Raw genomic sequence first — 13,172 nt, forward strand, 5'->3', positions numbered from 1 at the left:
TGACTATAATGTGATAAAGGTAAAAAAGTCAGTCTGATATTAATGTATTGTATAAACAAAAAATAACTGCATTCCTCACAATACCTGAAAATTCGACTCCGTCCTGATAAGTTTTCTCCGTTCTCCATTTTTTTTATTGCTTAGATGGGTGGACGAGCTCGCAGCCGACCTGGTGTTAACTGATTACCGGAGCCCATAGACATCTACAATGTAAATGCACCCACCTTGAGATATGAGTTCTAAGGTCTCATATAGTTACAACGGCTGCCCCACTCTTCAAACCGAAACACATTATGCTTCACGGCTGAAATAGGCAGGGTGGTGGTACCCACCCGCGCGGACTCACAAGAGGTCCTACCACCAGCAATTACACAAATTATAATTTTGTGGGTTTCATTTTTATTACACGATATTATTCCTTCGCCGCGGAAGTCAATCGTGAACATTTGTTAAGTACGTATTTTATTAGAAAAATTGGTACCTACCTGCGGGATTCGAACACCGGTTCATCGCCCGATACAAAGGCACCGGACGTTTTATCTTTTAAGCCACGACTAGTTCAGATCTCCTGTACGATGCTTTATGATTTAACTCTGTGAAACTGTCTAAAACATTAAGAATTGCCGCTACATGGAATAGAGAAAATCGAGGAAAAATAAATTCTCTATTCAAGCAGTATTGTGACTTGGAAATATTAACATCGACAAGATCAGAAAATTTGAGTAAATAACTAGGGAACCATCACGAGACTCGCCTTAAGTGGCTGGCAAAAAAAGGGGATATAAACTCGATAATTATTTTAGTCCTTCATCTAGAGGTCCATTAGCATTATCGACCGTGGACATCAGTACTCTAGACTAGACTATAGAACTTAAAGAAGCGAAGAAAATTATGAACGAAGACTTGTAATATAGAATTTAAACGTTGTTTTCTTAACTTTCAAAACGACTAGGAAACCAGATTTACCTTAAGCAATCTAGGCTTTGATTAATAGCCGCGTAATTTCTAATGACTAGAATAATGTTGTTTTTCGCTAAACTCAATGTTCTACCTATGTGGGTTGGAAGCCCGTCGGAGTCGGATGTGCTAAGAGTGTTCAAACAACTTCCTGCGTTTGTATGGTTTCTTGTCGATTTTTATATGTAATAACGTTGAGTATCACGTCGTAAATACGTCATATTATCCATCCAGAATCCATTTTCAATATTAATGATTGAAGATAACAAAACATCAGCGTATTTAACTTCAATAAACTAGTATTTCTTCAAATTAAACCATAATCGTAAAATAAAATGTATATATTTGAAATCAACACATCAGAAATCATTTAAAAATGTATTTTCAAAGCTTATTTATCATTTTATATATGATGTAACATGTTTGAGTACAAAAACATTCATGTTTTTAATGTAATTAATATGAGATTCTTTTATTTCTCATGTAATTACTGAAATAATTTTAGGTAAGAAATAGCTTCCAGTTTTTGTACACATTTAAAATATATTTATAATTAATATGTTGAGTTAAATAAATTCAATAGCATTTATCTCAGTCTATATATCTTATAGGAGTACTGAATATAATATTTTGTATACATAACATCATCTCATCATTCTGTAATTACATTCTGTATACAAAATATACCGTTGTTACAATAGCTTTTTGTTAGTAGTCTGACGTAAAAGAAGGGTGCAAAATCCTCAAAACATTACTGGTATTATTTTCACTAACTTCCTTGAAGCCGTACACGTTTTGGCAACAAACGCCTATATAATAATATTTTACAACATTGTTGTAACTATAATATCGTGTACAACACCATTTAAATCTGTTGGTTAATCGCTTTTATAACCTTGTTGCAAATAATAACAATGAAATGTAAGCACTTTAGAACATTATTTATTAACTAAATTGAATGCACTGATTCAACTGAACATTTATCGTCTCTTTTAACTTTATACTGTATATAAACAGGCTAAGACTAAATGGATGAACACAATTTTTCCCTGTTTCTCAAATGATTCATTCAAATCGGTCAGATTTTATTTTCAAAACGTCAATTACAAAAGATAAATTGTGATACATAAAATTAATCTTAATCTTGAGTGGTTACGTACGAGTTTCGATCATTAGGGCAACACTAGTTAGCTTAAATAGGCAAACGAGCTCACGACATACCAGTTGTTAAGTCTGTACTGGAGCCTATAGGTATTACAGTTTTTTTTCTGTATTAGAGCGTAAATGCCACCACGCACATCGAGACGTTGTCAATCTCAATTGTATTATACAACGGCTATCAAACCGCATTACTGCTAGACAGTAAAAATAGATCGAATGGTTCTTTTATATATCGGCTTAAAATAAGGCAATGAATAAAAATAGTATTAAAAAAATTAGTTATATTACATATACTCATCTAGTCAGTATGCTGCAATAAAATCATAAAATCTAGACTCGGATCTATTGGTTTTTTTATGAAAGCTTTCTTACAGCTATAAAATATCTATTTTTAGACATATTGACGTACATCACAACAGATATAAGATACAGTAGTCAATCCGTTGATATTGTAGCCGACCCAAGAAAAACACTATCAAACATAATATTGTACTGTGGCTTTATTTATACAACCAATAAATTTAGAACGAAAAAAACTAAAATGTATTTTCGTTTTTCCTTTAATCATCCGGATTTCAAACAAAAAAATATTAAAAAATTATCGATCTACTTTTTTTTTCCTGGCTTCAATAGAAAAACGAGCGTTTGTAAGTGGGTAAGACATACTTATTTTAATAAGACCAAATTAAGACGCCGGGTCTGCTCGTATTGAAAAATTACTAGTCACATTCTGGAGGAAAGTTTCAATTTATCTAAATATGAATTTTCCCGATATCTGTTCCTGACAGTTTGTAGGTATTTGAGCAACAATATCTCATAAAAAATACATACACGAAAGGTATAATTTCCCGTAATTGGTGGCGAAGTCGCATGGGTAGATCGTATTCTGTATAATATCCTGAAGCATTTGTACATTTTGGTTATAGGGATTATAAGATTCCCGATTCAATACAATAAAAGGCTTCGAACCAATTTGTCATGATGGCTGACGGCATTCTCGCTTATACCACTTAACACCAATTAGACAGTGAGGTGGTAACAACCACCACATATTTTAGTACTGTTAAATATGTGAAATTTCATTCAACAGTAACTCATTGAATAGAAATCAAATTCGTCACATCTTGTTTGGGTGTACGTATAGTTTACGTACCTACTATCATAAATATCTGCATTTTTATGACTTTGTTCCACGGCATCTAATGAGCTTAGATCAAAGGGACGATAAACAAGAATCATCCAAATTATTTACATGAAACATTAATAAAACGAAATATTACTCGTTCAGAACATTTTTATGCTGTCAGAATTGCTTTAATTTAAACATTCATTTTGCTATATTCATAATACTCGAATTTCTTTTTGGAGGTATCGCGATGTAAATTATATTAGCAATTTCCTTTCAGTTTGATTCATTATTAGGATAAAATTAGCGTTATATATACCAGATACAATAATTTCAATGGACTTCATCACCACACACAAATATGTTGATAGTTCCATACTCGTATTCCCTCGAATTGTAAACATGATTAAAACAACTTGACAACTAACAATCCGACGGGTCGTTAAAAATAATATTTTATTATAAACGTAAGGTAAGACATTTTAATAAATTGTCAAAACAGCAATGAGAGTTTCCCAGAAGTGACGACCAACGGCCGCGATATAGGTCATCCCCGCCGGAAATGGACAATCTTAAAACTGTAACGTGGATTGACAATCCACTACACATTTTATTTACATATTCCAATAAACAGGTTATTGGGGCAACACGTCAGGGAATGCCGAAACTGAACAACAACTAGTCTAAAAGTTACGAGGGAAATTTAAAAAAACACCAAATCGTTTTCGAAGAAATACCAAAATTTTGTACACATTGAATCTTAAAAACAAACACAAAAAGGGAAACGTACATTAGTAACGTTATTATAATATAGTCTGTGAAATCCGGCGGTAATCGTGCTCCTCGCTAATAAATAGCGCCGACTTCGCCTTAAATCGCACATCGCTTTCCAGTTTGTTGGCTTTAGAAAACATTTCACTTTTTTCGTGTCTCTCAACAGGCTTTTTAGAATGCCGAAAGCGGTTTTCGATTACGTTAGTATTGCGCATACTAACCTGTCGGCTATCAATCAGGTTCGGAACTTTGTTTATGTAAAGTTTATTGTGCCTTAAACATCGGCCGTATGTTACATTACTTTCGATTGTGTTTATTGGCACAAAACAGGTCTAGGTCATGTTTGGATGCAATGGAATTGGAACTTGAAACTTATAATTCAAGAACAGCAGTTGCATTTAAGTTTTTGTGTATTAGGTCAATATCAGTTACGCCGTGATCAAAACTATAAATCGTATAATCCCATTCAATTATAATGTAATTTTTAATTATTCAGAGTTGCTATGTAAAACTTATGCGTCACCATTGCTAATATTGTGTACATTACTAATAATAAAACTCTTTTATTCGGTAGCATACATCACTATCGTATGTAATAAAAAAAAAAAAAAACGGACTTAATTATGTAAATTAAAATTGCTAAACCAGTATCATTGTGTAATATATTCAGACCACGTGCTCTTGACATTGCTTACTATGTTCCCGTAGTGAAAAGTCGGAATCACGTACTATGGAAAGTGTTTGTATTTAGTATTCTCATATACACAAGATTCAGAGCACTGTATTACTCGCCAGACACTATCTTGCGTAATTAACTTCACTTCAACTATTTGTTTACTCCGACTCCGCCTGCAATGGAGAACAGAAGACTGTAAAATCTCAAACTATAGTATCTAATAAATCTGCTATCCAATAAATCTCGCTGATAAACCTATGATCGAAAGAAGCTGTAATTTCTGATTCATAGCCGCCAAACTGTACCGTAAATAATGTGTACAAATTTATTATAATTACTAAAGCTTACCTTAGCTACGAATAACAATCAATCATTACAAGTTAGTTCACCCTAAAAGATAAACTGTCACATTTAAAATTAAACTCAAAATCAATATTGCCTCAAACTAACAAGATACATATTATATTTACAAATAATCATCTTGTTATTGTGAAAACGTTGACGGCATGTTCCAAAACAAAAGAAAGTAACATACTAGTTATTGTAATCTATATTTTCAGAAGCAGAAAATATAGATGCGGAGGCAGAAGACCTCGAGGGCGATCCCCCACGTGCTGGATTGACCTCATCAGCAGTCCTTTTTTTTCTACCTATCTGATAGCCTTGAGGGGCTATATCAGCGTAACCGGGCGAGTGAGCTCATGGGGCTCAAACCGGGAGTGTTGCTAACACTGGCCCTAGCAGGAGCAGCGCTTCGCGGAATCTACCACCGGATCGGAAGCGCGACCCACTGAGAAGATCCGGCGAGAAAATCAATGGGCTGTGTATGGGTTAAGAAACCCGACAAAAGTCACTGACAGTACAATATGCTCGCAATGCCAACAGCCGCCTCCAATGAAGGAACATCACTCGACATGCGACTGCCTTGGAAGCGAGCGGCGACGACCAGACACAGCCCAGTCCATTGACAGCCACGACTAGGAAGATATTTTCTGATCACTATGTGGTGACCCAGAATAGTAGCACCCATCACTACTCATGATTGTCGTGAAAGGCAACTGAGGAACTCACCGGTTAATGAACAGTAGTAATATTAGATTATTTTACTTCATCGCCGACCGGCATTTACTAGTGATAACGGTTTGCAACCGCGTGCTGCTGGATGATACCATCTTGCCTATTTCTGCCACGAATTAATCATGTTCTACGATCCGAATAACGGGATAACCCTTGTGCAATAAAACTGAGGCTTCGACCCTGTATTTCAGGAGAGGGGTGGCGCCATTCAAATGCGATACCTTTGTGCTCCGATAGAAGGAGATATAAGAAAAATAAACGCATCTACGTCGTCATCATCTCTATATAAGGATCTGACGAACTTAAACAAATGTGTAATCCAAGCCCACATGAATTTCGGTTTCGGTATGAATATTCATAACTGTCACAGATAATATAAAAATATTACGTACAAAAATCGCCAAGGGCAAGGGTAATCTTAAACTGCCGTATTCTGAGATGCGGGTTCAATTTTGACTTTGGTTAAATTGGAAATGCTACGGCTGTCCTTTACCTAACCAAAAAGTCGATTGTTTTAAGGCTCCTTCCAAATAGCCAAAACGGATAGGAACCATTCTGATTTCGACATGTCAGTTAGTGTATATTATGAAGAAACCGAAAATATATGTATTAAATACATAATACATACATATATCGGAGAGGAATAACAAATAAGCGTATCGAGCCGTGGATACATGCTAAAAATAATAATGAAATTTCTAATGAGTGTTTTTAAAGTTATTGAATCTTACAGACACAAAAAACAACAACTGATAGGGCACAAAAAAAAATTGAATTTTAACCTTAACGATGCGTTCCAAAGATATCAACAAAGTCAGGGTCACGACTCTACCGACTTAACTTTTGGATAGTGGTATTTATGCACTGAACCCACAAAACATACAATACCAGCATACATAATACTACAAAAAATCATTAATTTAGTACATCTATAGAACAAGGTTAACAATAAAGGTGCATACTGCATCTTAGTACTAATAGTAAATCTCTCTCAAATCACCCGATTGTTCTTTGGACTTTCTTTTCTCAATTAGTCTGAGATTTTTGTCTTCGTCGTGATCGTACTTTCAACCTCGAATTTACTGTGTGTAAAGTACATGGATCGTGAGAACTTCGGTTGTTTTACCGAATTTAAATCGCGTGCAACAATATCAAGATCAATCAACTTAAGTCTATTCGGCTTCAATCACTTCCGCGAAAATAAGAATATGTACATCTTCAATTTTCAACTATCCTTCTTGTCGTTACAGTTGTAGTTTTAACCACATACGTAAATTGGCAACAAAAGGTTATCGTACACTGTGTATTTCTGTTAAAAATGCGTTTACAGAATCGCGTTTAGTTTCTCATCAATTTATTTAAAGAAAACTTATATTTAAATGGTCGTTTTGATATCTAAAATGATTTAATATCCGGCAGCTGAACGGACAATGTCTTTGAACTAATAACTTTAAGCTGACGTTGAATTCACAATTAAAAAATACTTGTTTAAAATTAAAAAATACACATCAACACATGAAGACATGTTCCTGCAAACGCATAAAATTGATGATCGATGATGATAATAAATCGTTATGTTAATTTAAAACAAACCCTTTAAAATTGCACAGAATTTTATTTTAAAACGATAGCATTCTCTCGGCGGTCGGACAGTAACATTTAAAAATATAAAATTGATACTTTCGATTTGAAAAGTAGAATTTATGGATATCCGATATCATGATACTAACGCTGAGGTATTATTTCATTTAATAACAAGTATAAGTTTATTTACATACGATCCATATTCATTTTTGCGGGTTATCGCGTTCACGATAAATATCGACAACGATTATAATCTAAAATGTACCAATTACCTGCATTTAATAACAACAGCAGTTACCTACTACTTAACTTGAGTATGTAGGTTAATGTGGCGCGATATGTGTTCAATCATGTAAAACAAAGTGTAAGTGTTCACTAAAATTACGAGTAATGTATATTTTTTTCCGCGAACGAGCCCACATATGGTGGTACAGAGTATATGGTGGTTACACAGTAGTGAATGCCGCCACCCACCTTGAGACATAAAATAAAAATCTCAATTCTATTATGGCTTCGAGACGGCTGTATCACCCTTCAAACCAGAATACATAACTACTTCGCGGCAGAAATAGTTACAATAGTGGTACTAACATAAGCAGGCTTCTAATATGCCCTGCTACCAGTATTTTTTCTCGATTCGTAAAAAAAACACTCTTGGAATTTCTACATTTTCTTATAGCCATTTAAATCGACATTTTAAAGTCGATGGAAACCACAAGACTTTTATTAATGTCATGACTTCTTTTCTGTCGAAATCACACAATCCGTTCGTGCGATAACTCGTAAAATTAACAACATTTATGTATCAGCTGTAATCAGTAGCCGCACTAACCGACGGCAAACCTCGTCGTGTACATTGCTAGTGTTGTTTTATTTGAGGAGTATTTGAGCAGTGTGCACTGTGCAACAAAACGATGATCATGCGGCAGACTTCAATTTGTTAAGTGGAGCACCGAGAGGATAATGCACGAACAAGATCCGTTCGCTTGCCTGAGACACTTTTTGTGCTCTGTTTCACGCACATAATTGGCGGGTTCGCCGAGATGCCCCGGTATCGCATTACACAAACCGCAATACAATTTAGTCGAATAAATTTCACTCACGTCAAATTTCACTACGTTGCTTTCCTTATATTTAATGTGAAAAGGCGTGTACCACGTTGCTATTTACGCCTTTTTATGTTAACCAAACAAAACTACAACTAGCATACAAATTTCGATTGTAACATCTAAAGACGGCGTTGTCTCGATTTACTTTTTCTGATATTTACTTAACACACAATCTTCACTGTGTTCAGTATATAAATATTTATTTGAGAAAGTTGGTCAGGTCTATCTAATATCTACGTTCACATCTGTGGCTTCGTTCTTAAATGTTTATCAAATTAATTAAATAATTACCTTTTTTATTTTTAAATGAGACCTGTAGTTATACGATCAACTTTTATTCACATTGCATTGTAAAGTTGAAGGCACTTTGTCGATGATTAATTATATCATTATTTATATTCTATTTGTGTTCGTTGAAATATTGTTATGTTTACATGTTCGTAAGTTATGCATAATTAAATATTTACTCGCGAATTTTACGTCACGCTTATAATTAAGCGAAGGTTGTCTGGAAGACATGCATTATATGTTCATTGGATTGGTAACTAATAAATAAAAATAGTACAGTGAAATTAAGAATGATTTTTTTTATTGCTTAGATGGATGGACGAGCTCACAGCCCACCTGATGTTAAGTGGTTACTGGAGCCCATAGAAATCTACAACGTAAACGCGCCACCCATCTTGAGATATAAGTTCTAAGGTCTCAGTATAGTTATAATGACAACCAGGACTGTTGAAAATTCTGCACGATACCTCAAAAAAGATTTCTAATTTAGTGAATGGAAATAGGAAATAGGCAAATTATCAAGTAAAATAGAAACATTGAATATTTACTAGCCTGCTACTAAAATATTGAACGTGAGATTATTTATTATCCTACTGGGTCAACGCGAACGGCCTTGGCCTATATTAGCGGCGCACCTATAGGTACTTAAATAGGTCGAGCCGATATGGTATCGTTAATTACATATCAAACTATCACGCTGGACACTATCAAACTATCAAGGACGTAAGTCCTTGTTTCTGATGTTATAAATAAAGTCGCGAACTTATCAGAAATTTTCCGACACAATCACAGTATCCACTGAGATGACCTTAATATTAGGAAATTTCCATGTTTACAAACTGACAAATAGTTATCAAAACCTTCCGTTTTCACTGGCTACGAAGAGTTATATTGTTCAATGCGTTATAATGCTTAAAACACCTTTATTTGAAGTTGAATTGTCTCACCAAATTATTATTAATTAATGAATAATATTTATCAGATATGTTATAGTTTATTTGAGCATAGTAAATGGTGAATTCTATTGTATTGTCAGTAAATAATACGTTGACTGCAAGCTTCTATGAAAAGACAAAGCTATCGTAAAAACATACAAAAAAATATGTTCGTATTTCGCGAAACATAGAGTCGTAAAGTCTGACTTTCTTTTCATAATATCTCTGCCTATTGCCTATAAATTATGCTGAACATTTTTATGGAGTATAACAAAATAGTATTACGACATCATTTGAAGTTATGACGGCTATAACGCAGAATTATTAAAACTGTAGTCAAAACATAGCGTGCAAGAAATACCAGAAAAAAACAAATGACCGCAGATTCGAGCTATTGTTTTCTTTTTAGTTTAGTTTAAAAAAAGAAGGAAGAGCTATTAAACATGTATCATTTATGTGCGTATCCAAGTAAGTGTGACAGCAAATACTTCGAGGTCATATGCGAGAAAAGGAAGGTTTTTTTAAACTTAATCAATTTCATCAGTTGAGATTACAAACTCATTTTAGATTTTTATGTAATTGTACACACTTGCTCTAAAATTTAATACAGGAGACTGATATTAACGCAATTTTAGCACTACATCTGTTTCCAATTAATTAAAAATTACTTATTTAAAATTAATTTAATACAATCATACAATTAGACGGAAGGACGGTAACGAACCCGAGAGGCTTATCGTGACCAGTAAGGTTTATGGTATAAGACCTCGGAGGCGCAGCTGAATGCGTTGGTCTGACAAGATACGCAGAGCTCTTGTTCCACACTTTACGACGCCCTCCACACCGCCAGAGACAAGAATGGATGGAGAAAGATCGTGCGTGCGAAGGTACTAAAGGGTGGACACACAAAAATAAATGAAGATCTTGATATTATCTCTGTGGGTGTACACGACCCTCAGCTGTGGGCAATACGACGCAAGGAGAGAAGGGAGAAAATACAATAAATAAGATCAAACAGAACCTGACCCTACGCTTGGACAATACGAAATCTTATTATCTTATGCTTACTTATGCCTCTCTTGCGAATTTAAATTTGCTTCTCAAGCCGGAACCGGACACTGAGCAAGACTTATTGCAAAGTAATGCTGTATCATTATTGCCCGTTTCTCTTGAAACATTATTTTAAAAACTAAGCTTATTACTTTCATTATCATCATTGGAACACGACTTATTATTTACTGAAACAAAACACGCGCGTTACCCTCATACCAACTTCAGAAGGATTAATGAGTTTATTTACCCCGCCAATGTTCTAGAACCAAATCGATGTAATTTACTCATATAAACAAAGATATACAGACTAAATTTGAGCCCGAATTGGTTGATACTTCATGCCGTGAAAAAAGCACGCGTCTCTATCAGAATGGCGAACCACTGATGGATAACCGTTGTCGTAATGAATGCTTATGGACTCTGGTAACCGCTCAACGTCACATATATATGCACATATGTGCAGGATGAGCTCGCTTGGCTCGAGGACATTCTCATTAATAACAATTAAAAAAAGTAATTTTGGTCAATTCAGATTCTTTCATTAGGTACTTATAATTTTCTTTAATAATTAAATTCTGGACTAATTGAATTCAACAGATTATTCAATGTTGATATATGAGATTTCCGGAAGAAATACGGTAAGTACCATATATTATACGTTAGTGAATATTTTATTTATTTTGCTCAATGCAGTGGTTAATTCGAATACATCCACACACAAACTTCTTGCTTAAAATTATAAACGATGATAATTTATTCCGGAAGATTGTTAGTCATCGTGATGTGGGCAGCCGAACGATGATTCACTTACTCATTTCATAAATTTTCATTTTTAATAATATAGATTGTTTTATTTAAAAAAAAAACGTTACATCTATACTAATATATAAGTCTAGTGGTTTTCACGGATGTACCGTTATAATTACTGAACCATGCATCCGATTGACTTGAAACTGGGTATCGATGTAGAAAATACATGTACTTAATGGATAGGCTAATATAATTTATATAAGTGTTGGACTCCCTAATAATAATGACAATAAATAATAATGTTAATTTTAAATGCCCAGCGAAGCGGGCGAATACGAGTGAGAAAGTTATTCTAAGAATTTCTTCATGTTTTTGCTACGTTTGTATAATTAGTAAAAAAAATATTTTATTACAATGTCACGATGGAGTTGAATTCCTAAAACTTCAGATTCAATCCTGAAAATGATAATTTCGATATAAATATTCAAATATTACTATTTACTTATATGTATTAATATCATAATATAATTATATACGTCTAGTTGATTTCGGTTTAAAATTATTAAGGGGATTCGGCTCAATAAATGAAGATTCAAAAAGTGTGATAGATAACATTTGAACTCCAAAATAGTAACTGCTACCTAAAGAATCGCGAAATTACATTACAAATTTAATTATTTCGGGGAAAAATATTTTAACGTAAAAATTATAGTATTTTTAGTATGTACTGTATTCTAGGTCCCATATTTAGTCTCTATAAAAGAAATGTAAACACGTATTTACAAATAAAATTACATATACTTGACTGATTCACCAAAATGATGAAACCAAACCCTTTTCACCAGTCCAACCATCCAGCCTCAGAAGATTACAAATTAATACGAAAATACGGGTTGATAAGTTAGAATTATAATTTATCGGCTTATGAGTTAAAAGATGGGTACCCATCTCGCTAAATCTGACATTTAAATAAAAGTAACTAAATATGTATACATACCAATTGTTTTTAATATTTGTAAGTCTTCTAGTTCATATTCTTTTTCTTCTTCGGTGTACTCTGATTCCGTGGTGGTGGAATCTTGCTCTTCTGTCGAAGAGGCGACAGAAAGGGACCGCACGTCCGAACTCAACTCTGAACTGCAGTCCCGTAAAATTTTCGCACTTGCCATCATCATTTTATTTACACAAAACTAAACAAGCTACAGAAAGACGAGCTTAAAATTCAAGACTTTTTTTTTTAAAGTCTAGGTATAAACAATTTTTAAAAGTTCATTTTGATCATAACATTTATTATAGATAAACTAAAATTTAAATAATGTTAATTTAGCACACGAATTTTTATGACAATTTTAATTATTGTATTAATTGTTTTAAATATACGCGAACGCGAACTTTATGGATAACCCGACATCCGCTCTACAACACGGCAAAATACACACTGGCGCGAGTAGAGAGCTACTGTATCTAAGCGACTACAGAGCTGTGACGTCTGTTGACGCGACTGGCGAGTCAGTGACAAGTGTGAGCGACCAGCGATTGCGCCCAAAGCGTTCACTGTGATTAAACCGCGTCGGTCGTATGAGACACTCGCGGAAAATAAATGCTGACAAGATCATATTTTTTCTCGTTTTCACACGCTCCTAACCCTCATGAATTAATGTAAAAATTATAAGATTACTCGT

General features: G+C 34.1%; 1 protein-coding gene across 1 annotated transcript in view; it reads right to left on the minus strand.

The window, feature by feature from the left end:
- Positions 1-13,052, minus strand: part of LOC101736413 (cAMP-dependent protein kinase catalytic subunit 3) — a 59,475-nt gene extending 46,423 nt beyond the window's left edge. Inside the window, exon 1 of the mRNA XM_004929194.5 lies at positions 12,488-13,052. Within this exon, the coding sequence (XP_004929251.2) occupies positions 12,488-12,665 (178 nt within the window). The 5' untranslated portion in view covers positions 12,666-13,052. The remainder of the gene's footprint in view (positions 1-12,487) is intronic.
- Between the last annotated feature and the right edge of the window lie 120 nt (positions 13,053-13,172).

The sequence above is a fragment of the Bombyx mori genome, chromosome 4 (genome assembly GCF_030269925.1).
Source record: "Bombyx mori chromosome 4, ASM3026992v2".
In the NCBI taxonomy this organism is placed as follows: domain Eukaryota; kingdom Metazoa; phylum Arthropoda; class Insecta; order Lepidoptera; family Bombycidae; genus Bombyx; species Bombyx mori.